The 24,830-nt window shown below is 48.2% G+C and overlaps 2 protein-coding genes across 6 annotated transcripts in view; one reads left to right on the top strand and one right to left on the bottom strand.

Moving 5' to 3' along the window:
• The window catches only part of Adam17 (ADAM metallopeptidase domain 17), a 43,820-nt gene extending 27,450 nt beyond the window's left edge, over positions 1 to 16,370 (top strand). For all 4 annotated transcript variants that reach the window (XM_005082009.4, XM_040731007.1, XM_013121969.3 and 1 more), the window contains 11 exons: positions 151 to 295; positions 411 to 499; positions 4,062 to 4,214; positions 6,764 to 6,963; positions 8,151 to 8,254; positions 8,436 to 8,570; positions 10,379 to 10,509; positions 11,339 to 11,417; positions 12,563 to 12,651; positions 14,168 to 14,218; positions 14,712 to 16,370. In XM_005082009.4, the coding sequence (XP_005082066.1) occupies positions 151 to 295; positions 411 to 499; positions 4,062 to 4,214; positions 6,764 to 6,963; positions 8,151 to 8,254; positions 8,436 to 8,570; positions 10,379 to 10,509; positions 11,339 to 11,417; positions 12,563 to 12,651; positions 14,168 to 14,218; positions 14,712 to 15,062 (1,527 nt within the window). In that variant the 3' untranslated portion in view covers positions 15,063 to 16,370. The remainder of the gene's footprint in view (positions 1 to 150; positions 296 to 410; positions 500 to 4,061; positions 4,215 to 6,763; positions 6,964 to 8,150; positions 8,255 to 8,435; positions 8,571 to 10,378; positions 10,510 to 11,338; positions 11,418 to 12,562; positions 12,652 to 14,167; positions 14,219 to 14,711) is intronic.
• Positions 16,371 to 16,773: 403 nt separating this feature from the next.
• On the bottom strand, positions 16,774 to 23,912 carry Iah1 (isoamyl acetate hydrolyzing esterase 1 (putative)). 2 transcript variants are annotated; one of them, XM_013121946.3, is made up of 7 exons: positions 23,763 to 23,912; positions 22,807 to 22,859; positions 22,225 to 22,373; positions 20,614 to 20,775; positions 20,266 to 20,319; positions 19,366 to 19,487; positions 16,774 to 17,086 (listed from the first exon to the last, which is right to left on the bottom strand). In XM_013121946.3, exons 1-7 carry the CDS (start codon positions 23,841 to 23,843, stop codon positions 16,904 to 16,906), a joined length of 804 nt encoding a protein of 267 aa, XP_012977400.1. In that variant the 5' UTR covers positions 23,844 to 23,912; the 3' UTR covers positions 16,774 to 16,903. The 2 variants fall into 2 exon arrangements, with proteins under 2 accessions (XP_012977400.1, XP_005082067.1); XM_005082010.4 differs by lacking the exon at positions 20,266 to 20,319.
• Between the last annotated feature and the right edge of the window lie 918 nt (positions 23,913 to 24,830).

The raw sequence follows: 24,830 nt of genomic DNA, 5'->3' as shown, positions 1-24,830 counted from the left end.
ATCTGCTGTATGGTGTGACCCAGGCAAAGCAAGCCTGTTGGGTGCGGGGACTTGTAGGTGCTCATGCAGAGCCACAGCTGTTCTGTAATGTGCACCCTGACTCTGGCATAATGGCAGTCTAATTAAGAATACTGTATTCTCTCTTTAAAGCAATTTAGCTTTGACATAGCTGAAGAAGCGTCTAAAGTCTGCCTGGCTCATCTTTTCACATACCAGGATTTTGATATGGGAACTCTTGGCTTAGCTTACGTGGGTTCTCCCAGAGCAAACAGTCATGGAGGGGTTTGCCCAAAAGGTAAAGTCTCATTTGTGCTGTCATGACCCTGAGAGAGTCGAAAGAGAAGACTGATGAGTTATGTTTCAGTTCTGTGTTTAAGAGACATTTTTTGTCTGTTTCCTTTTTCCTTTAGCTTACTACAGCCCAGGTGGGAAGAAAAATATCTATTTGAATAGTGGTCTGACTAGTACAAAAAATTATGGTAAAACCATCCTTACAAAGGTATGTTGCTTTAATTTTTTAAAAAGAATTTTATTACAAAATGTTACATTTGCGTGTGTGTGTGTGTGTGTGTGTGTGTGTGCATGTGCGCAAATGTGTACGTACCCATGCGCAGGTGTGTGTGTGTACAGCATGGGTTCCTCTTACAGATACTAGAAGAGGGTGTTAGAACCACTGGAGGTATTTGAGAACCATCTGATAGCAGTGCTAGGAATTGAACTTGTAGCTTCTGGAAGAGCAGCAAGTGCTGTTAACCACTGAGCCAACTCTGTTTTTGTTTTTTGTTTTTAAACAGGATAGGTTGGGAGTCCATTGCATTAGAATCTCAGTTACATATTTATCCTGGTATCTTAAAAAAAACCAGTAATCCATACTTGGTTTATATTGTGGCTGGGTGTGTCCTGCATTGTTCTATTGTCTACTGGCATTCATGTGCTGCTAAAAGGAGCATGCGTCCTTAGCCTCTGTTTGTGACCTTTCCTTCCCTAAGAGTTTTGTGTCTTGTGTTGGGGTCTGGAGATGTAGCTCAGTTAGTAGAGTGCGAGTGCTTGCCCAGCACTCACCATATATAAAACCAGGGATAGCGATGCATGCCTGTAACCCCAGAATTGGAGGGAAGAGGCAGGAGGATCAACATTTCAAGATTGTCCTCAACTAAGATTGTCCATACTAATTAAGTTTAGGGCCAGCTTGGGGTACTTGAGACCTGTCTCAAAATACAAAACAAAATTCCCTTGTTTCTGTGTAGATACATCTGTTCAGATATGCTTTGCTACAAATAGTGGAAAATAAAGTAAACAGTAGTGGTCTAAATGGGCTTATTTTTCTGAGTTACTTACCCGAGGTAGCCTGCCCAGGTTACACTTGTACATTCAGAGATGCTCTCAGTCTGGGTCTCCCTGGCTTTCCTTTAGATTGCCTTTCTGAGCACCAGCCCCTGCTTTCACACTGCAGCCTCATAGGCACAAGGAGAAAGAGACCAGAGCTACCATAGGTTGTCCTTACACCGTAAGCCTCATCCAACAGTTTCTGATTATGCCTCCCTGCACATATGGATGCCCATAGCACCAGGGCAGGAAGGTAGCTATTTTAACTGAATATGTTGCTGCCCAGAGCAGAATTAGAGTAAAGATAAGAGAGAGCAAGGCATGGTGGTGGACATCTTTATTCTGGGCACTTAGGAGGCAGAGGCAAATAGATCTTGAGTCAGCCTGGTCTGCATTATGAATTCTAGGATAGCCAGGACTATATTGAAAGAGACCCTATCTCAAAAAATTGTGCGTGCGTGCGTGCGTGCGTGCGTGCGTGCGTGCGTGCGTGCGTGCGTGTGTGTGTGTGTGTGTGTGTGTGTGTACTTGGAGAGTAGGTATTGGTAGCCTACTCTGGTCTCCTCAAGCACTGTACTCCTTTTACATACCCACACAGAGACTGCATACACATAACTAATATAAATATATTTTTTTAAAATTGGTATAACATTTTCTTTTTTTCTCCTTTGTGGGGCAGGTATGCCCTTCAATCTAGATGCTTTTCTTTGTGCAAAATGTTTCCTTTTTGCTTGGTGTGTTTGTATTTGGTGAAACAGAGTCTCACTTGAGTTTGAGATTCTCCTGCATCCGCCTCCCAAATGCTGGGATTGCAGGCATGTATCAACAAGCCTGGTTTGAAAGTATTCGTGTGTCATTTTGGTAACTTTTGTCCTCCACTGTGTGTGTTACCCAAGTGGCCTCAATCTTCTGGGCCAGTGTAGCTCCCCTGTGCCTCAGCCTCCTGATTAGCTGGGACTGTAGGTGGGCCCAGGTATCTTATCTTGTCCATTTTGTAGAGTAAATTATTTGTTTCTTCTTAGTGCTTTCTCCTATTTTCCATTTATTTACTTGTTTCCTACATGGTGCTTTTAACTTTCTCCTTCAGCACCTTTGAATTTTTCACTGGTGCTGCCCAATTTTTTTTTTTTTTGTTATAGTAGTCTTTTTGTTCCGTAGCACCTTTCTGTATAGCTTTTTAATGTATGTTTGTAGTGTTTCACCTTTTAAAAAATTCATGTACTTTTTTATCAACTTAAAACATTTTGTTGACATCTGTCAGCTGTTGCCTTTTGTCCTTGGAAGGTCATGTCCTCCTTATTCCTGAAGTGAGTGTAGTGTTCTTTTTTATACTGAATCATTCTGTTCACTGTTTTCAATTTCCAAGAAATGTGACCAGCATCAGGACAGTTGAGATGGCAAAGGCACTTGTGGCCACGCTTGACAACTTGAGTTGGATCCCTGACTCCACATGGTGGTGGGAGAGGGCTGCCTTCTTCAAGGCTGAGTGTAGATAGAGAGGAGACCTCCACTGTTGTCGAAAGATGGGAAAAGAAATCCTGTGCGTAATTGGGGGAACCTTCGGCTTCCAGCCTTCCTTTGCCCCCTCTCCCTCTCTCCCTCTCTCCCTCTCTATGCTTGTGGCAGTAAGCTTTGGGTGTGGTTTCTCAGGTTTCATCTGCCTTATTTTTGTTTTTTACTAATGAATTTATTGTATTTGTGTGTGTGTGTGTGTGTATGTGTGTGTGTGCGTGTAGGAGCCTGCATAGTTGATCCTAGGACCTAGAATTACAGGTGGTTGGAACTGAACTGTGCAAGTGCAATAAGCACTCATAACCACTGAGCCATCCTCCCCCATTGTTAAGAGAAGCTTTTTCCTTGAGAAGGAGCCGTTCCGCCAGCCTGGTTCCAGAGCCGCTTCAGTCCCAAATAAACACACAGGAGGCTAGATTCATTATGAAGCTGTTGGCCTTGCTTGTTTCTTACTAGGTAGCTCTGACTTAAGTAATTACCCCCTAATTGTTAATCTAAGTATGTTGCTTACCGGAGAATAGTTCCAGGCTTCCTACCCCCATGGCGTTACATGTTGACTCTCCTGTGTTTCTCCTACCTAGAATCCTCCTGGATTCCTAGCCCCTCCTATCTAGGTTTTCTATTGGCCAGACAGTACTTTATTGACAAATACACAGGCAAATAACAGGACTTCCCCAACACCCCATAACATTTATATGGGGCCAGGAAGATGGCTTAGGTAAAAATACTATGCAAAATAGCCCCGATCACACATGTATTTTATGCGCTCATGGTCTCTCTCTCTCTCTCTCTCTCTCTCTCTCTCTCTCTCTCTCTCTCTCTCTCTCTCTCTCTCTCTCTCTCTCTCTCTCTCTCTCTCTCTCTCTCTCTCTCTCTCTCTCTCTCTCTCTCTCTCTCTCTCTCTCTCTCTCTCCCTCTCTCTCTCTCCCTCTCTCTCTCTCTCTCTCTCTCTCTCTCTCTCTCTCTCTCTCTCCCTCCCTCCCTCCCTCCCTCCCTCCCTCCCTCCCTCCCTCCCCCTCTCCCTCCCTCCCCCCTCTCCCTCTCTTCCTCTCCGTGGTTCTCGCTCTGCACACACATACAGATGTGAAGACTGTATGATGAGTGTGCGTGGGTGTGGACCTCTTATGGGAGTCATTCCACTTCCACTTGGTCTGATAATGTGGCACGGGCCCAACTGGCAAAAGCAGCTGATGGTCACATAGTTTCTTTGTCTGGTTTTTAAGGAAGCTGACCTGGTTACAACTCATGAATTGGGACACAATTTTGGAGCAGAACATGATCCTGATGGCCTAGCAGAATGTGCCCCAAATGAGGACCAGGGAGGGAAGTACGTTATGTATCCCATAGCCGTGAGTGGTGACCACGAGAACAATAAGGTATGTGCGTGTTGATCGTTTTTTAGTGGTGGGGGAGAAGGGGTGTTGGTAAAGTATGTGGTGTTACCAGGAAGAAGGGGGCTTGCTAAAATAGCCATTCCTTGATGTTCTTCCTAGAGATGGAATTTGGTATCATTTGGATGGTTTTGTCAAGGTTAGTCACATGTAAATGTGGGTTCATTGTGGCAGATACAGTAGTGACTTTTGTCAGGGTCCTACTTTTGAGGGCGTTTGGTTCAGCCTTAAAAATGACCTGACGATTTCATTTGCAATTTGTTACTCGTTTTAATGTAGCTGTACTTCCCGGTTTGATATTACCACTCTCCCTCCCTATTCCCCTTCCTCTCTTCCTCTCTTCCTTCCTCTTGCTATACTAGGGATTAAATGTGTCTTAATGGCTCTTAAAGTCAAGTGATAAAGACAGAAACCCTGTGAAGTCACGTGGAAGCTGGTGAGGGGACATGAGCACTCATAAAACTGTTTTGTCCATTAGTACACGTTTGGACACCTGCAGTATGACGTATAAAACATCCAATGAGGAGAGACTCCTAAGCCGTCACAAAGCTAGTGGCTTCTGCATTGGACCGCTCTGGTTATGAGGGAGCTGCCAGGCCTTGGGGGCCTTTGACTTTGTGCACTCTGCTGCAAAGAAAAGCACATGATGCTACTTCCTCCTCCGAGGAATTCCCCACGGGCCCTACGTGGCCTATGAGAACTTGCTAGCGGGAGTGGAGTGTGGGTAGAGCTGTCAGCGAAACAGTTGGTTTTGTCCCGCGCCCATCACGTTTAGTACACACGTTCTCCTTGACAGTTTAGTTTTCCCAACAAGTGCCGCCCTTATAAAAAAAACACTGTGCATTCATCTTCTATGTTATAGCTTTTTTCAAATAATTTTTACATTTATTTATTAATGGGGGTCATTTGTGGGCCATGGCTCATGTGTGGAGCTCAGAGGACAGTTTTTAGGGGTTGGTCCTTTCCTTTTACCTGGGAGTTGAACTCAGGTCATCGGATTTGGCAGAGGCTACTTTTACCTGAAGAGGCATAGCCATTTCCTTGGCCTGACATGAATTCACTCACTCACTCACTCACTCACTCACTCACTCACTCACTCACTCACTCACTCACTGTTGTGAGGATCTTTCTATGTAGTTCTGGCACGAGCTGTATAGAGCAGGCTTGAACTCACAGAGGTCCCTGCCTCTTGTGTCCTGAGTGCTACGATTAAAGGTGTATGCCACCATGCCTGGTTCATGGGTTTCTTGATAAACATTTTTAACAAGGTGGGGAGGGCTATAGGACAGAAATGAGGTGGTTCTTTCGTTTCCCCTGGTTAAACAGCCGTTTGCTAGCAGATGGGCCAGTGAGTAGCTTCCCTGAGGCACTACATGAGCAGTGCACACGGACATCACTGGAAAGAAGGGTGCTGAGGGCAGTGCTCCCCTCCGGAAGGTCCCTGAAAGAAAGTGAGGCTGTAGATAAAGGTGCAGACAGACAGAAGACTGGCATTTAGAGACGGTGGTCAGAAAGCCAGTGACAGACTGTGTGCTCATCACTGTCTAGGCTCTAGAGACCCATTGCTTGAGAGTGTAACAGCGAATGAAGAGATCTTCTTGCTGGCTGTAGTGGGTTAGGTCCTTGTCTGAGGTCACTGACCATTTTGACCTGTGGGGCATGGTGGGGCATTCTTTTTAACCCCAGCACTAGAGAGAGACCGAGGAAGGTGAATCTGAGTTCAAGACTAGACTGGTCTATAGGGAGTTCCAGGATAGTCTGAGCCACACAATCGAGACCCTTGTGTTAAAACAAAAAAATAAAACAAAAGCCCTAGCTGTTTTGTATTGAATAAAGGGAAACAGTGTTGCATCTGTCTTTCTGGACTATGCACTCCGACACCAATGAGAGTGAAGAGATGTGGACCAAAGCCAGTACAGCCAAGCTTCTGTGCTGGGTCCAGTTTGTATTCGTTTTAACTTCCAGCACATTGTTCTCAAACTTCCTAGTGCCATGAGCCTCTAGTATACTCCCTCATGCTGTGGTGACCCCAACCATCAAAGTATTTGCATTGCTATGTCATAACTAATTTTGCTACGGTTACGAATCTTAATGTAAATATCTGATATGTAGGATATTTGATATGGAACCCCAAATGGGTCTCAATTCTCAGATTGAGAACCACTGCTCTAAAACCACAAGATGGGCTGGAGAAGAAAGCAAGATTTTACAGAGGCGTAGGTGACAATCGGCAGTGGCCCATTGTTTCAGCGATTTCTCCGGGTCATTCTGTTCCAGGAGCAAGTGAAGTCATGCTTGGCAAATAGGCAGTGCAAGCAGTGTTTTCAGTAACTCACTAAATAAATCAACATCCAGTCATTGGGCTTTTCTGCATTACTCTACTGCAGTAGTTTCTTACTGTGGTGTTTGCAGGTGACCTCTTGACATAGTTACTCAGTGGTGGCTTCACAGTATTTGTAGAGAAGCACAAAACCGACTTGGGAATGAGTTTCATCTTGTTCTTTTCACCTCTTATGCCCCCTTTTTCTCTTAAGATGTTTTCAAACTGTAGTAAACAGTCCATCTACAAGACCATAGAAAGTAAGGCTCAGGAGTGCTTCCAGGAGCGCAGCAACAAGGTGTGCGGCAACTCCAGGGTGGATGAAGGAGAAGAGTGTGACCCAGGCATCATGTACCTGAACAACGACACCTGCTGCAATAGTGACTGCACTCTGAAGCCAGGTGTGCAGTGCAGGTGAGAGTGTCCCCAGACTGTGGGGAGCGGGTGTCCAGATAACGGGGATCGCAGTGCATGTGCAGTGCTGGTGATGAGGTCCAGATAGCAGGGCATCGCAATGCAGGCACTTGAAGTAAAAGTGTTTGTAAGAGCATGTGTGTGTAAGCACAGTACTTTATGGAAAATATTTAGACCTGTTTAAAAACAACACAAAGCGATGCTGACCTTGCATGCATGGCCACTGATACAGCATTCCCTTTTGTGTTTTATTAATATTTTGAGACAGGGTTTTATTATGTAGCTCTGGCTGACCTTGAACTCTATGTAAACTGACCAGGCTCACATGGAACTTACAGAGATCTACCTCCTAGTACTTAAAATTAATTTTTTTAAGATTAGGCTTGGTAGCAACTGTCTTTACTAGCTATCTCATTGGAGCTTAAGAATCTTTTTAAAGCTAGGCATGGTGGGGCACGCCTGTAATCTCAGTACTTGAAAGGCAGAGGGAGGCAGAGCTCTGTGTGTTTGAATCCAGCCTGGTCTACATAGTGAGCTCCAGGCCAGCCAAGGTTACATGGTGAGACCCTACCTGGAAAAACAAAACAAACTTTTTAAAACAAAAAGTTGATTCAACAAGACTACTCATGGCTATGTCCTTTAGTAGTAAAGTATTGGAACAATCCAAGATGGTAATTGTTACTGTGTATCTGTAATTGTTACTGTGTATCTGTAATTGTTACTGTGTATCTGTATAACAGAATAACGTGGAGTGCTATTTGATGATACTGAGCAGATTCTAAATTCGAAGGTACTTAACATTTTCCAGTGCCTGCTGGATCAGTGTTTGGTGAATTATTCGTCTGTACACTGCGCCTTTTAACTTGTAGGGAGTGGGAAGGGACTCTGGCCACATTGTTTCATAGCCACAGGTGCATCCCTGTTTTTTTCTTACCTAGTTACTGAAATCAAAAGAATACCAAAAAGGTGATTGCTGTGTCTACTGTTTCTTGCTGAAGTGTGGCATTGATGTTGCCCTTTTCCACATTCGGAAGGGATACACACAGTAAGGATAGCTCCAGAGGAGTCAGGCTTTAATAGTGACTTGGCCCTGGGCTCTTGCTCCAGTGTTGAGATCACTAACGGAGCCATAGCATTTGATGTTGGGCTGTCATTGGCACTGATGGTGTTTATCTACTTTTCTGTAGTGATAGGAACAGTCCTTGCTGTAAAAATTGTCAGTTTGAGACGGCCCAGAAGAAGTGCCAGGAGGCTATTAATGCTACTTGCAAAGGCGTGTCTTACTGCACAGGTATGTGTTTGTATTGCTTCTCCAGGTGTCCTGTGACGTGTGAACATGTATTTGAAAATCGGGGTCAGGTTTCCTTGGGGTGAATGCAGCCCTGAGCCCTTGCTGTTTGCTAGTACGTAGCAGTTGTTATGCCCTGGGGACTGTTGGCCTGGACTGAGTTTTAATTGGTGTTTACCTCCAGGGAATAGCAGCGAGTGCCCCCCACCAGGAGATGCTGAAGATGACACTGTGTGCTTGGACCTCGGCAAGTGCAAGGCTGGGAAGTGCATCCCCTTCTGCAAGAGAGAGCAGGAGCTGGAGTCGTGTGCGTGCGCCGGTGAGTGGTCTGAGTCCTGTCACTGGAGGACATCTGGTTTTGTCTGTTGCTCTGTGCTGCTCATCAAAGCGGGGAGACCAAACAAGGGATGAGGAAAGCAGCAAGGCACGCTGGTGTCTGCAGACAGAGACCCCTGTGTTCAGATCCCGTCTCCCTGCTCCATTTCAGACCTGTGGCAGGCAGACAGGCAGGCTTCAGGGTAGATTGGGAGAGGGAGGCCTGTCCTCATTTACCTCACATGCCATATAAAGCACAAAGGTAGAAATAGTCTGTTCCCATGGCACTAATGGAGGAAACGCCTTGAACTTAACCAAAGCCATTTCCAGGATCTAAGTTCTATAGGTGGGATTTTCAGAATTGAATGTATGCATGTGTCTTCCCTGTGCATGCATAGTCCAAGGATCATTTGAGGGTTTAGTTCTCACCTTGTACCATGTATGTGTCAGGAATCAAACTCAGGCTTTTAAGTTGGCAGTCAGTGCCTTTATCTACTTTGCCCTCTGGGGGAAACTTTTGATGGTTTCAAGGTCTGCCATCCTGTTGTCCTGTTGGGGCAGCTTGGGAAAGCAACCTTTTTAATGCTAGCCTCTTAGTTTTCCTTGGGTTCCCATGCTCTTATTTTTGGAACCACTAGGTCTGAAGGGAGACTTAAGGACATCCAGGGCCTGGCGGGACTCCAAATTCCCACTCCACTGTAGAGCTGGTGAATTGATGGCAGTTCTCTGTTCCATATGGAGACATCAGCATTAAATCATGAGGCTGGGAACGCATCCATACACTGGAGTGAATGGTTCCTCCTGGCGGGTCACTGTAACAGCAGCAGATTCAGCAGCAGAGCACCTGCCTAGCGCACATGCACAGTACTTCAAAGACAGTACAGCTGCCAGGAAATGATTGTGCAAAGGACAGCAGACTTGCAGTGCCTTGGAAAGACACAGTCACAGTGAGCCCCTGCTTGCTTTGTGTTCTCCTTGGCTTTTTCCTGAAGATAAACTTAAATTCCCCCAAGAGCAAATTCAGACTGTGGTAGGTAAACTTCATTCTGAGTGTCTGCATGGCTCACTGGGTACTGACTGTTGACGTTTACCCCAGGTGATGTCTGTCACAGCTGCTCTTGGGTTCAGGCAGTTACTCAGCTCTATACCACAGGTGGACAGTTCTGTCACAGCTGCATTGGCCCAGGGTAGGATAGGCTTTACACTGAGAAGTCAGAGATGGAAACTGACAGGATGCTAGGAACGCTGGGTCAGAGGGACACATCTGCAAGAACATTATGCAGGTTTGGACAGAGAATACAGTTTGGCTGTTAAACCAGGCTGGTCTTGTAGTTAGAAATCTGCCTGCTTCTGATCCCCAAGTGTTGGGATTAAAGGCCTGCGCCACCACCATACCCAGCTAATTGTTTTAAAGAGCTGAGGAATTATGAATTCAGAAACTGTTAAATGAATATGAAGTTTGCCCCCCCCACCCTTTTTTTTTTTTTTTTGGTTTTTTGTTTTGGAGGCTGTCCTGGAACTCGCTTGGTAGACCAGGCTGGCCTCGAACTTACAGAGATCTGCCTGCCTCTGCCTCCCAAGTGCTGGGATTAAAGGCGTGCGCCACCAACGCCCGACTTGGCCCTATTTTTTTTTCATGGGTGCTGGATTTGAAACCCAAGCCATCACATCCACCTTACAGGTAGGCACTGTGACTGAAACCCTCAACCCTGGGTGGTATCAGCTTATTCCATCTGGGAGTGAGGTCAGAGACTAACTAGGAGTCATGGAAGCCTGTTATGGATGCCTGTGTCAGCCGGGATTTTCTTACAGACACTGACAACTCATGCAAGGTGTGCTGCAGGAACCATTCCGGCCCGTGTTTACCCTACGTCGATGCAGAGCAAAAGAACTTATTTTTGAGGAAAGGGAAGCCCTGTACAGTAGGGTTTTGTGACATGAATGTAAGTATTATGTCCCACTGTTCCTGTAACTTTGGGAGTCTCTCTTGTGGAGTAGAGAAGCACAGGGTCTGACTCGGGCAGCTTAAGCGGACTCAGTATTTCCTACTCCGCCTCCCTCAGAATTGCAGTTTGAGCAGTTTTGTTGTCTGTGTCCATTGTCCAAGCCAGGAAATCAGGGCTCTGTCTGAAACCAGCCATCTCTACCACACAGCCCCACCCTAGACTGCTTTCCATTGAGTTCCAGGCCTGCCAGGGTTACTGCTGAGATCTGGTCTCAAGCAACAACAATGAAAATCAAGCTTCCTCCCCAGGTCTTCTGTCTCTGAGCTCAGTTTTGAACTTCAGTGACCCTAGAACACCTGCCCACTCCTGCCTTAACCATCCCTGTCCGTGCCTAGTCAATGAAAGCGAGTACTGGTCACAGAGACAAAAGGTAGCATTTGCGTTTGGATTACCTCTGGCGGCAAAATAAAGTTAGACAATACAAAGTCTTTCCTGTCCACTGCATATAATCACTGTCATTCTGACTGGTTCCTCCAGGATGACAGTTCTCTTGAGCCTTACCCTGGTTATTCTAAAACTAGACTTTTAGGCTGGGTGTGGCAACACACTCTTGTATTCTTAGCCATCAGAAAAAATAGACAGGATACCCCTGTAAACACCCTCACTCCCATCAGTGCACCAGATATTTTTTAATGCTAATGACAGGACCTCCTTTCATACTGAAATTACCATCCTGTGTTCAAGATGGGCCTAAGTGAAGTTGTTTACATGTCCATTGTTTTCCGGAGGCTTCATTAGGTCTAAACGTATTGTTTTCTCCCTACAGGGCAAATGTGAAAAACGAGTACAGGATGTGATTGAGCGATTTTGGGATTTCATTGACCAATTGAGCATCAACACTTTTGGCAAGTGAATTATTTCCTGATTATTCACCAAGATCTCAGCTCATTTCCATGGTGACTTGGGTGTGGTTTCAGAATTTGTGCTATGATCCTGCAACAGAAGACTAAACTGTTCACCACATTTGTTATGAAATAACTGTTAGGAATTGGAGAGATGGCTCAGGGTTAACAACACTGGTCATTCTTCCAGAGGACCTGGGTTCAGTTCCCAGCACCCATGATTACCTGTAATTCTAGTCCTAGAGAATCCAACATCCTTTTCTGGCCTCTCAGGGCACCGAATTCACATGGTACACAGAAAGACATATATGCTGGCAGATTTATAGAAATAAAGGTTTGAAAGCAGGGTGGTGGCGGCGCACGCCTTTACTCCCGACTCTCGGGAGGCAGAGGCAAGGGAATCTGAGTTTGAGACCAGCCTGGTCTATAAGAGCTAGTTCCAGGACAGCCTCCAAAGCCACACTGAGAAACCCTGTCTCAAAATACTAAAAATAAAGGTGTGAAGTCAGGCCTTTAATCCCAGCACTCAGGAGGCAGAGGCAGGTGGATATCTGAGTTTGAGATCAGCCTGGTCTACAAAGTGAGTTCTAGGACAGCCAAGGCACACAGAGAAACCCTGTCCTGAAAAACTGCCCACCCACCCACCATTAAAAAACTTAAAAGACACTTCGTTGGCTAGGACAAAACAAACTCATTGCAGGGCCATTCTTGTGTATCTTAGTTTTAGAGGGACATTTTCCAGCTGACCGTAGTTCAGTCTCTTGACCCTGTTGATGTAGTTCTTTACCAGTGGGTCTCAGGGTTTACAGACTGCAAAGACCGCTAGCATTTTGCTGTAAAAACACTAACCTTCGTGAGTTCCAGGACAGCCTGGTATACAAGAGCTAGTTCCAGGACAGCCTCCAAAGCCACAGAGAAACCCTGTCTTGAAAAACCAAAAAAAAAAAAAAAAAAAAAAACCACTAACCTTCAGGTCATAAAAATATTCTTAACCGTGCTATACTTGGTCTGTTGGCACCAAAAACACAGGAAATATGGTAACACTCTAGTTTCCTCACTGCTGAGCAGTCTGGCATGATACTCAAGAGTGGTTTGGAGTAGACTTAGGATGCATGGCTGAGACATTCACTGTTTGGAATTATTCACAGGGAAGTTTTTGGCAGACAACATCGTAGGGTCCGTCCTGGTTTTCTCCTTGATATTCTGGATTCCATTCAGCATTCTTGTCCACTGTGTGGTAAGTCACCAAAGTTTTAGTGATCAAACATTTTACAGTGTTACAGTGCTATCATGTAAGTGTTCTAAGACGGCTTACCTTGAAGCCTGCCTGATGATCTTGGAACAGAATGGGAGCTGGGTACTTAGCTCAGTTAGGAGAAGGCTTCCCTAGCTTGCCCAGGGGCTATGTTCCTCCACAGCACTAGGTACAGTGCTCATGCACTCAGGAGGTAGAGGCAGGAGGACCAGGAGCTTAAAGTTATCCTCAGATCCATAGTGACCCCATTAGATTGCGACACAACAGTAGGTAGACACCTGCTGCCACACCCACGTTCTTTCCCCAGGACCTGCGTGGTGGACAGAGACTGACTCCTCAGAGTGGTCTTCCTACCTCCACAGGGGAATAGTTTGCTTTCTTTTTTTTTAATACTTTAAACACAGAGGAACATTTAGCTGGACTTGCCTGGGGCCTGTGACTTGTAAAGTTAATATGAGTACTTGTTAGCAAATGCCAACACTTCAGGTATTCCCCATGTACTGTGTAGATAATGACATTATCATGTATAGTGGTTACATGTTAAATTAGACTTTGTCTTTAAAATTCCTAGTTCTTTGTACATTTTGAGTTTTAAAACATTGACCTTACATAAGTAGGGCGTGGGTGCCTTACAGATGCAGGGTGAGGCTTGTCTGAAGCTCTCACAGTGCCTGCTGGCTTCTCCCAGTGTGGACACGGTGGGAAGACGCTGGGACACTTGTACTGAGGCAGAGCTGCACTGCCATCGTAGTGATGGAGTGAGGCTTTGGTAGAAGATCGTCTCAGGACAGCAGCACCATCCCTCCCAAGTGTTTCTGCTGTGAAGTTGAGCAGACTGTGTACACTGAAAGGCGTGTATGCGAACCATGAAGCTGACCTTGATCTCAGCGCAAAGCCGCTGAGTGGTGGCTTCTTTCCAGCCACAGCATGCATTCATGGCACCAGGCATCAAGTTGTGGCCCAATTCTTAGTGGGCCTTTCCCTTGTCAGTTGGCATTTAGCCTCCTGCAGAGATACAATGTGGGGATCAAGACTCAGTTCTGTGAAAGGCTATGGGTTGGGGTAGTGAAGTCAGGACCGGGGGCGGCCTCAAACAGTCACATAACCTTTGCCAACCGCCCCAGTGCACAAGCATTGTGGATGGGGCTGACCGTGTTGCATACAAACCTGCTTCTCCTTCTCCTGCCCACGGTGTAAGGCATCTTTGACAGACAGGACTTAAAGCACCTCCTCCTCTCTCTGTATCCAGGCCACTGTTGGTATAGAGCAGCATGTCTTGCCTGGGAGCATGTGGGTATAGCCTGGCCTGCTTGTGTTCTCAGCTAGTGAGCCTGTTCCTTGGGTTTCTTTTTGGTGGTGATGGAGGGGTGGCACACAGAGCTGCTCCAAGGATTCCAGACCTGCTGCCGCTCTGCAGTCATGTCTCAGCTCACTCAGGCTGCTTGAGGGTGTGGCTCCTTTAGTTTTAGTGACATTTTTTACTTGCTGTTCTTTCTAGGATAAGAAACTGGACAAACAGTATGAATCCCTGTCTCTATTTCACCACAGTGTAAGTATACACAGAAGACAAAAGAGTGGCTCATGGCTTTAATCCCAGCTCTCGGGAGGCAGAGGCAGGCAGATCTTTGTGAGTTCGAGGACAGCCTGGTCTACAGAGTAAGTTCCAGGACAGGCTCCAAAGCTACAGAGAAACTCTGTCTCGAAAAAACAAACAAACAAAAAAGCAGGCCTCAGCAAAGCTCTTCCCTCCTGGGCTAGGGGAAGTCACAAGAATCTGGTTGGGTGTGAATGTCCTGAGGAAGTGGCCTGACTTAGTCCCTTGGATGGGAAGCTAGAGAGGAACCCTGATTTCCCCACAGCCCAGGTGCTGACTCAGCCTCTCAGCACTGAGCTCTGCTGTCTCGGATCTTGGTGACACAGGTGTCATCACTGGAGCTCCCACTCGCTGTTAGAGCCTCGCCTAGCATGAGCATGGCCCGGGCCTACTGTGGGGTATGGTTACAGAGTAATGACCTCTGATTCATTTCCCCACACCTTTCCAGAACATTGAGATGCTGAGCAGCATGGATTCGGCATCTGTTCGCATTATCAAGCCTTTTCCTGCACCCCAGACTCCAGGTCGTCTGCAGCCCCTGCAGCCGGCCTCCATGATGCCACCAGTGTCTGCGGCTCCAAAACTGGACCACCAGAGGATGGACACCATCCAGGAAGACCCCAGCACAGACTCGCATGTGGGCGACGACGGCTTTGAGAAGGACCCCTTCCCCAACAGCAGCGCAGCTGCCAAGTCTTTTGAGGATCTCACAGACCACCCTGTCACCAGGAGTGAAAAGGCGGCCTCCTTCAAGCTGCAGCGTCAGAGCCGCGTCGACAGCAAGGAGACAGAGTGCTAGTGCTGGTCTCGTCCTGCTCAGGACATGCACGTGCGGATGCTCTAGCTGAAACCAAACATGGTGGCGACCGGAGGAACATGGAAGCAACTTATAGGATGCTGGTCATGTGACGTGACCTTCCTACGACAACCTGTGTAGGTGTAGGCCCCTTGAAGGGATGAGGTAAATGTGGCTTATTTCAGGTTTTGGGTTTTCTCTTTTATAATCTAAAATCTCTTTTGACCTGTGGTGCAAAAGCAGAAAACAAGGCTGGATCTAGTGCTTGGGGACAGTCCACTGTCGTGGTCCCCTCACCAGTGACGCACTTGGCAGTTAATACTGAGGATAACTGGAGTAGACTTTTCATCATTGTGTTGCCTTCAGCTGTATGTACACTGTCTCCAAATGTGGCCTGTCTTGGCACTGGAACTTTGCAGATGGAAAGTTCTGTCTATACTTAGGGCCATATTGACTAAGAAAGGTCTTGTCCAGGATGAAGACTCTTAGCTTCAGGTAAGGTGTGCAGTAACAGCCATGTAAACTTAAGAGATGCCCTACTAATTGTCAGGCCCCATTCACTGGGCAGTTTCTCTGCCTTTAAAAAAAAGGAACAACGATTTTGGGCTGGAGGGTTGGCCCAGCAGCGCCCGGTTCCATCCCCAGCACCCACATGGTGGCCTTCTGACCTCTGCGACACCAGGCATGCCTGTGGTGCAGAGATAAGCATGGGCAGACACATAATTTAAAAAGCTAGGTGCTGGGAGGAATTTCAGTGTCCCCACAACCCTGCCAGGAAGAACAGGATTTCTGCTGTTGGGAGCTTGAGCAAGGGGCTCTTACCAGAACCAGTTCTCAACAGGCTGGGTGCGCTGCCACTCTCTGCCTGGGCCCAGCCCTGGAAGAACTGATCTTCAGACCCAGCAAGACACAATGACCTCTGGCTTTAGTGCTTCAGGAGGCTGGACGCTGCATACTTACTGTGCGGAGGACAAAAACCATTAGCCTGAATTCTGATTTCTATAAAGTTTAGTTACAAAAGCATTTGTTCTCCTAAGAGTTGAAATGTGCTCAACCAGCCAACACATTTTAACCAAGATAACTTGTAAACTGAGGACAGCTAACCAAACCTGTGCCTTGTCTCTCCGAGGACATCTGTTACACTAATACTTGAACATGGACCTTGTGGTATTCGCTCTTTTAACTACCATGATAGCCTTATATTTTGAGGATTTGCTATAAGGTGAGTGGGGTGTGTGGGTGTATGTATGAATCAAAGTTCTTGGCAAAACATAAGAAAAGCATTTTTATAAAGTTGACTTTTTAAACAAACCAAAATTGTCTTTTTTTTTTTTTTTTTTTTTTTTTTTTTTGCCATGTACAGGACAACAAGCTGCTCAGGGTATATTCTATAGCTGGGGCATTGCTAACTGTTTCAGTCAATAAATACTGAACATCCAAACAAAATGAGTCAAGAATAACATTTCCCTGAAAAATACGTTATTAACATTGGCAAATGTTAGTGGGGTTTTTGATCAAGAGTCATGAACAGGGAGCAGGAGAGATGACTCAGCAGTTAAGAGCACTGGCTGCTCTTCCAGAGGATCCAGGTTCAATTCCCAGCACCCACACGGCAGCTCACAACTGTAGCTCCAGTTCAGGGGATCTGGCATCCTCACACAGACACACATGCAGGCAAAACACCAATGAACATAAAAAAGTCACGAATAGAAGGTAATCTTGAAAAATGTTTACTCAACTTGCTGAGTTATGTACATGAACAGTGACTCTCAGACTGCTTGTGAATTACAGCTGGAGGTGACGCACGTACTGCAGGAACCACTCCTTGGGAAGGCTTCAGCTGACTAATGGTCTCCGTCTCCCAGCAGACTCAGCTCAGGCTTTGCTTCCTCCACATCGTTCCAGTAAGGAAGCAGCCACGGCAGAGAGGAAACCTTCTTGTCCAGTAGTGGCCAGAGGTTTAAGAACAGAAACTCATTCCCCTTTGGTGATAAGTGCAGGCCATCTGATAAGTAGGGTGAGAAGTCCTGCAGAGAAGGAGTGATGTCTGTCACGTGCCTTCCTTGGGGCTGCCCTTGTGTTTGTGCACCAGAATAGTGACTGGGACAGACCACAGTGGCCTCAGAGTGCTTCTGTGTACAAGACCCTTGCTGCCCCTGTGTCTAACTGACCCGTCGTCTCTGGGTCCCACTAACATTACAGAGCACAGGGTCCTGGGATGTGGGCAGGTTGGGGTGATAACAACGGACTGCCTGGACTAGAACAGGAAGCTGTGCAGACTCCAGTCTCCAGTCTCCTGTCACTCCTCCCTCTAAACCCAGGATTCACTTGGAGGCCCATTCTAGCCTGGAGGAATCTTCATTCCCCTGATCCCTATGGAGACTGTTAGAGACAGAATTGCAGTTCTAGTGGCCGCTCCCAGCTAGCTGTATGGTTCTGGGTTAGTGATGGGTAAGGAAGATGCCCTTATTCCTAGACGGGAAAGACTGGTGAGTAAACCAGGCAGTGGTGGAAGGCGCCCTGTAGTACTCTCGGGCCATCTCCACGGGATCCTTATTTTGGGGGGGCCTGGAGAAGGGGTGCTCACATGCTAAGGAGGCACTAGGAGGCCAAAGGACAACTTGTAGGTGTTGGGATCAAACTCAGGCCATCAGGCTTGGCATTAAGTGCCTTTACCAGCTGAGCCATCCTGCTGGCCCTCGAGTAGATTTGTAATAAAACTCAGGTGATAAGCACTGAGGCTATGGTGGCCCTTCCGCTCTGGGAACAAAGCTCCGTGAAGGATGCCGAGGCGACGGGAGTCCTGGGGCTCTGAGAGCCTCCAAAGACAAACGGGACACTTCTCTCACAAATCTTAAATCTTGCCTTAAGCTGAGTCTCTTGGTCTGTGATGAAGTCTGCAGCCATTGGGCGTCCTGGAACTGACTAATGGTCTCCAACTTCCAGCACCTGTCCAGGCTGAACTTCTGCAATGTTCTGCAGGTCAGCTGGCATTGTCAGACCCTCCCAGGCCGCTGGAGGAGTGATGGATTGAGAACTGGGGAAGGGGAAGTTAGCATGTGGTTTGAGGACTGTGGGCTGAGTTTTTCTATCTTTTGTCTACATGAAAAAAGCCAAACAGCTGGGAATAACAGGCTGGCTGGGTGGAGTGGGTCCACGAGCAATTCAAACAATACAGTACCCACGCCTCAGCTCCTCCCTGGGTCTCGGCATCACCAAGATGCCCCTAGAGAACAAGCATTTTACCAAGGAATAAAAATTCGGTCCCGGGATGGAACGCAGCTGCGTGCCTGCTTAGTACTGCCCGGTCTCCGGCACCCTAGAAAGTGGCAGTGCACACCGGTAACCCCAACACCCCATTTCCAGGGGCAGAGGTGCGAAGTTCAGAAATTCAAGGCCACCCTCAGCTACAAGTTCATGAGACCCTCTCACGGAAAGGGGGCTAAAACAGATGAGTCTGACTGTGCCTCTTACGTGCTGCAGGACAGAAACAATGTGGAACCTGCTGTTGTCCCTGTCCTCACTAACCTGTCACCACAGCCTTGACTGGACGTCCTATAGCTGGAACCATGCATGTCACGTGACTTTAGAGTCCTCCTTTCCTATCAGCCTTATTCATGTTTTGGGCATCAGACTTGGCCTCTTTGCTACCCAGGCCTCTAGATTCGGGTTTACTCAGTCGCCTACAGAAAGACGGGTGACTCGGTTCTAGCTTTGGCCTGGTGTGGATAATGCTGTCAAAAAAACTGCATGTGCATGGCTGTGTCCTGTCAGTGCGTGTGTGACAGCACGGTCATCCCGCTGCCCTCCTGAGTGGCTAGCTGCACTTCTCAACAGCAGGCTTTTTCCATACGTATTTGTCTTCAGGCTTTAAGACAAAATAATTCAACTAGAATGACGTCTCAAGCTGTGGATGTTGTTAGAGAAGCTATGTCACTGTTTTATCTGAACTCTGCCCTGCTTTTACATACACGAACTTGGCCATCGATGGTGTTCTACGGGGACCTTTAGCTGAGGTTCTGGCTGTCCTCCAGGCCTCTCGCCTGCCCAGTCTTTATGCTCTTTTTGGTGAAAAGCATGGCCGACATTTATGTCTTTTGAGACACGGTTTTATGTAGCCAGGCTGGCTTCCATGCTAGTGGCTAGGGTTGGTCTTGAGCTGACCCTCCTGCCCTCACCTCCCACATTCTGGGATTTCAGGCACGCACCACCATGCCTGTCTGAAGAAAGCTCCCAGGAGAGCTGCACATCCCTTGCTTTACCTCTGACCCCAATGACCCCGAAAGGCCTGAGAAAACCACAGTACCTGGTTGTCCTTCTGCATCAGGGTCCACAGGTCAAGGACATCAGTCCCACAGTCTCTGGCTACTTGGAGACACGCATTAGCATATTCACCAACGATGGAGTTCAGGCGATTTAATTTGCAACCTGTTGGTGACAACAGAGGGTCACTGGCAAACTTATGGCTGGTCCCTACTGAGCTACAGTGACTGGACCGTTTCTAAGTGCCACTGATGCCAGCCTGCCTGGGGGCTACGACAAAGGCACTGCTCTGCACAGTGGGGGACAAAGGGCAGAGCGGGGAGGAGCAGCCAGCTGTAGCATCTAGAAGCTTCTAAGACGGTCAGGGTGCAGATGCTGACCAGCTGGAGAGCAGACCACAGTGAGGTGTGTTAGGGACATGGCTAGAAACATCAAGACCATGAGATACTGCCTCGGAGCACCCGAGTGTTAACATGCAGCCAACAACACTGCCGCAATGTGAGAAAAGTCTAGTCTATAGAGACTAGTCATTGCCTGAGCTACTGCACACTGTGCCTGGAAACAACATGCCCAGCCGTTCTGAGGCTTTCCTAGTTAGACGGCCGTCCTTTCTCATTCGTGCGGATTTTAGTACAAAATACACACTAAGCCATGAACATGCTGCCCACCTAGTCTAGGAGGAAGGCAGACTACCCAGGTATGTGGCAAGCATGCCCGGCTGAGCGCCAGAGCTGGGAGAACCTCAGAATTGCAGGTGGGGGACAGGAAAAGAACGACTTCCCTAGTGTTGACCTGTGCTGAAAGCCATTTAATGTGTCCCGGTCACATCTCTGGATCCAGGCGGCTGAGACACCACGGGACACTTTTCCAGTCAAGCGTGCCAGCATGAGAGTGGCCATGCTGAAGGGACAATGCACACAGGGATGAAAGGGGAGGATTTTACCATCACGTCTTCTCCAACTGCCCAAGGAAGCCAGACGGGAGCAGCTCCTAGAGGCTGGAAAAGGAGTCAGTGCAGAGCTCGGCTGCAGCGCCTTCCCCGTGCCAGGGCAGAGCACCTGCTGGCCCTAGTGCAGCTGGCAGAGGGCTTCCTGTGCACCGCGGAAAGGAACTACAGAATGTGCTGGGCACAGATGCCCTCCTGACCTGCCCACCAGGACCCCGCCCCACCTTAGGTCTGAAACAGTCTCGAGGAGGACATCAGGAGTTGATCTCCAGTTGGCTGACAGCTCTGGAGAGAAGCCCACAGCACCCCCATGCTGCTGTGACAGGCCAAGCATGCTGCATTCACCTTTCAGGACGCATTCCTTCTCCCAGGCTGCTTCACCCAGCGGGGGTGGGGTGATGAGGATAACTCGATCCTCCGGGATGTCCACAGACCTCAGGTACTGCACCATGGCCCTCAGGTTCGCACTGTACTCATCCAAGGGGACGTGCTGCTTGGGGTTCTCATCTGCTCAAGACATGCACACCACAGTCAGAAACAACACATAAGGTGGAGTATAGACTCCCTCCCTCCCTCCCTGCCTCCCTGCCTCCCTCCCTGTCTCCCCCCCCTCCCTCCCTCCTTCCTTCCTTTTAATGGGATTTTGGGCCGGAGAGATGGCTCAGAGGTTAAGAGCACTGGCTGCTCTTCCAGAGGTTCTGAGTTCGATTCCCAGCAACCACATGGTGGCTCACAACCATCCATAATGAGATCTGGTGCCCTCTCCTGGCGTGTAGGCAGAACACTGTATACATAATATATAGGCAGAACACTGTATACATTATAGGCAGAACACTGTATACATAATATATAGGCAGAACACTGTATACATAATATATAGGCAGAACACTATACATAATAGATAAATATATAAAAAGACAGGGTTAGCTTTGGATCCTATCCTGGCCTCAAAAGAACTCACAGAGATCCTCCTGCCTCTGCCTCCCGAGTGCGAGGATTAAAGGCGTGCGCCACTGGCAGACCTATCTGTTCTGAGACATGATCTTCCTCCTCTTATTCAGGATGGCCTGGATCTTGTAGACATCTTTCTGTCTCAGCCCCCAGCACTGAGACCACAAGCATGGAATAGACCAGAAGACACAAAGAAAAGACTCCTCTTAAAGCCAGTTACCTATGCCAGGTCACAGCTCAGGACTCAGGGCCTTTAGAGCATGCTGGTCTTCTCTCTCTGCCCCTCACCACCGGGCTGGATCTGTAGGCTGTGACATAAGCCTGCCACAGCTCCAACCCTGCCTGTCACTGGCTAGTCACTTAACCTCAGAAAAATGCCCAACCTCTGAAGAGTGTGTCCTCACCAGGAGTGAGGGGAACAGCAGTTCTGCCTCTTAGGAGAGCTGAGGAAACAATTAACTCTGTAAGACACGCACCAGACCGCTTGCTTCCAGTCAGGCCAGCACAAGCACAAGGCGCTCTCTGCAGAGTCAGTGCAAACCAACAGCAAACAAAACAAAACAAAAACCAAACCCAGTAACGGGCCAGGGGGGCAAGCCCTATCATGCCAGCACTTGAGAGGTAGAGAAGAAGGATCAACTAGCCTTGGCTACCTAGTGTGTGTGAGGCCAGCCTGGGCTACAGGAGAGGTTGTCTCTAACAAAGGTTCCCTTCTTGCCAGAGACAGCATGTCCCAGAGGCAAGCCCTCTGCTACCAATTGCAGTAGCTGAAGACATTGGAGTGCAGGGACAAACGACAAATAACTTGAGGTGGGCCAACAAGGCAGCCACGTGGAAAAAGCCTGGAGTACCTGAGCCAAACCTAACCACATCAGAGCCCAAAGAAACCCACGCAGGCAGGCTCCAGGAACGCAGTGTTCTCTGGAAAACTCGGCTGGGAGACACGTATAAACATGGGTCTGCTTGGGTCCAGGAAAAAGGAAGTTGTCTAGAAATGCCCCTTACCTTTGAGTGTGGCGTCATTGGCACCGAAGAAAACTGTAACCGCCACTGGGTTTTCCGTGCTGCTGCCTTTACTAATTAATCTTGGGAGGATAATCTTGGCCCATCTGGTATTGTAACCTGAAAATCCACGATTCAGAACATCACATTTTCTGGGGGGAAAAAAAGGTTAAAACACAGGGGTTAGAGCAAAGAGTGGCATCTTTGTGGTGGTTAGAGCCTGCCCAGCCTCCCATATCCCTCAGTGAGGTGCAGATTCCATACAAAGGGCAATTCTAATTCTGCACATGTTTGTGGTGGCTAAGTATGTATCTAAAATGGACTTTCTGATGGATGTTAATCTGGGCAAGTACAGAATGCTAAAGGCAGAAACTCAGTGGTCTGGAAGATTATAGGTAGGCACTCCAGCCAACCCAAGTGCCACCTGATTTCACAAGGTGGCAAACTCAATTTTGCTGCACCCAAGTACCTGCCTTGCAATCCTTTAACGGAGAAGGGAAAAGGCCAAGAGACAAAACCGCACTGTTTGTGTCTTCACTCTTCCCATTAGGAAACAGCTAAGTAAGAGCTGGGAATTGTTCTCACCTGACAAGTCGGTCAGCAAGCATTGCACCCCATCCACCGGGCTGGAAAGAGAACTGAAGAGAAAAGCCTGTTACTATTCATGCAGCCGGACACAATGGGGCGGTTGGGAGGCCCTCTGGATGCAGGCTAGTCGTGTCGCCCCTGGGCTCCTTGCCTCCCTTGCTTGGGAAGGCATCTGGGGGGGTCACTGTGGCTTCACTTGGTAGCTGTCTGGAAATGTTGTTTTCTTTGTCCAGTGGACCCGAGACAGTCATCTACGTTTTACTGTGTTAACATTAGAGACACCTGTTAATGCACAGGAGAAACTCAGCTATGTCGAGTTAGATGACATCACATTATCTCGCTTCTCCACAGCTGAAAACCAAGGAAGTCAATTCCCCAACAGTCAGGGCAGTCCTCCGGCCCACGGCCACCTACAAAAACCTACAAATAATATTGCCAATTATTAGGGAAAACCATGCCTGAGTATTAGAAAACCACGAAAAAGCGGTTTTTCTGTCTTCCCGAGGGAAGGAATCGTGAGGAACTGCCTTAATTGGGAGTTAAAACGGTCTCAGACCTGACAGGATTACTTTTTCGTACTGTTGGATGTATTTTGTTTTCAAAATCACTTGGTAGGGGTGAACTAATCGGTTCAAAGTTCAAAGTGTCTTCGGCGAGGAACCCGCAGGAGGCTGCAGGAAGCGAACTCGGAGAGGCTGCGAATCCTCAAAGCGCCTCCCCCCCTCCCCGTGCACTGGGCCATTTAAGCCCCCTGTGCAACCCCGACGCGCACCGGGCCATCTAAAGTCCCGGTGCAACCCCGACGTGCACCGGGTCATCCAAAGACTCCCTGAAAAGACGCGGACTTGGTTCGGACTTCCACACCAGCCCGCGAAGGTGCACGGCCCTCGGAGCACTAGGGGAACCGCGCCAGGCTCGCCCGGCACACGCACAGACACAACCGAAGGGGGTACCTGCGTGATGGAGTCCCCGAAGAGCAACACCCGAGGCCACAGCAGAGAGCTCCCGCTGGCCGCCCGCTCGCACAGCGCCATGGTGGCCAGCACCGAGCGGTATCCGGATGTGGATGTTCCGCGAGGGGGGCGGGGCCATTGTGGGCGGGACCGCTCTGCTCTCCCGCCTCCTCCTGCGGGGCACTTCTGGTCCTGTGAGCTGGCTCACCCCATTGCTCCCAGACAGTGATAGCTAGGGTGTCCTAGAGACTTGAGAAGCTCAGTGTGCCCAGCGCAGGCTGGCGGAGCTGGGACCTGCTTCAGTAGGCTCACCTGCCCATCACGGGTAAAGCCCAAGTGAGGCTCGCCTCTCCTTGGTTATTGGTCTTGATGGACACAGCAAGGCGGCAACTTTGAAAGCCAGAGCTGTCCAGGGAACCTTCACTCCAGACCACCTGACTCCATGGCATCATGCCCCAGCATTAAAATGAAATGCTTAGCTTTATGTAATAAATTTTTTTGTATGGTGTTGGGGCCCTAGACTTTGTATATGGGCCAGACATGGGAATTAGACTGTTTTTATAGAAATTTCATTCTAAGGAAGTCAAACTTACACTTTTTTTACCAAAGCGCAGGAGTGTTTATATACCTAGCTTCCATCTGCACAATTTCTCGGCTTCATAGTGAGTGTGCTCTGAGGGAGAGGCACCAGCCAGCTCCTGTGTCTCCCCAGAGAAAGGCGGTAATCACCGATTGCCACCCCTTCCCTCCATCCACTTACTTCCTGGCCTGAATTTTATGTACTTTAGGCATGAGACTAATCCACACAATACATCTGTCATAAAACCAGCTCTGACCTGAGTGTGGGACTCCTAAGGGGTGATTTTACAAATGTAAGAATTCCAAAAGGGACTAGAGAATGGGTTTCAATATTTGCCTTCAACTCCAAACACGGACATGCCAATATGGACCACCGCTTTTCCTTTCTGAAGGACAGGACGACAATTCTGACGTAGCCACCGGAAGATGCTTGGATTCCAGCGGTGCTGGGTAAATGTCGGCAGGCTCCAGTGAGGACAGGGGAGAGCA

This window comes from Mesocricetus auratus, unplaced genomic scaffold (genome assembly GCF_017639785.1).
Source record: "Mesocricetus auratus isolate SY011 unplaced genomic scaffold, BCM_Maur_2.0 Super-Scaffold_100024, whole genome shotgun sequence".
NCBI lineage: Eukaryota > Metazoa > Chordata > Mammalia > Rodentia > Cricetidae > Mesocricetus > Mesocricetus auratus.
Note: the sequence above shows the minus strand (reverse complement) of the source record. Positions and strands in the feature narration are given on the sequence as shown.

Excerpts from the sequence above, each read along its gene's own strand:
- Iah1 (XM_013121946.3), bottom strand. The coding sequence starts at position 23,843 with ATGGCGCTGTGCGAGCGGGCGGCCAGCGGGAGCTCTCTGCTGTGGCCT. Across the intron at positions 20,320-20,613 it reads GAAGGAATGCGTCCTGAAAG|CCTCTAGGAGCTGCTCCCGT; the intron begins GTGAATGCAGCA and ends CTCCTTTTCCAG. Across the intron at positions 17,087-19,365 it reads TGATGCAGAAGGACAACCAG|GACTTCTCACCCTACTTATC; the intron begins GTACTGTGGTTT and ends CCTTCTCTGCAG.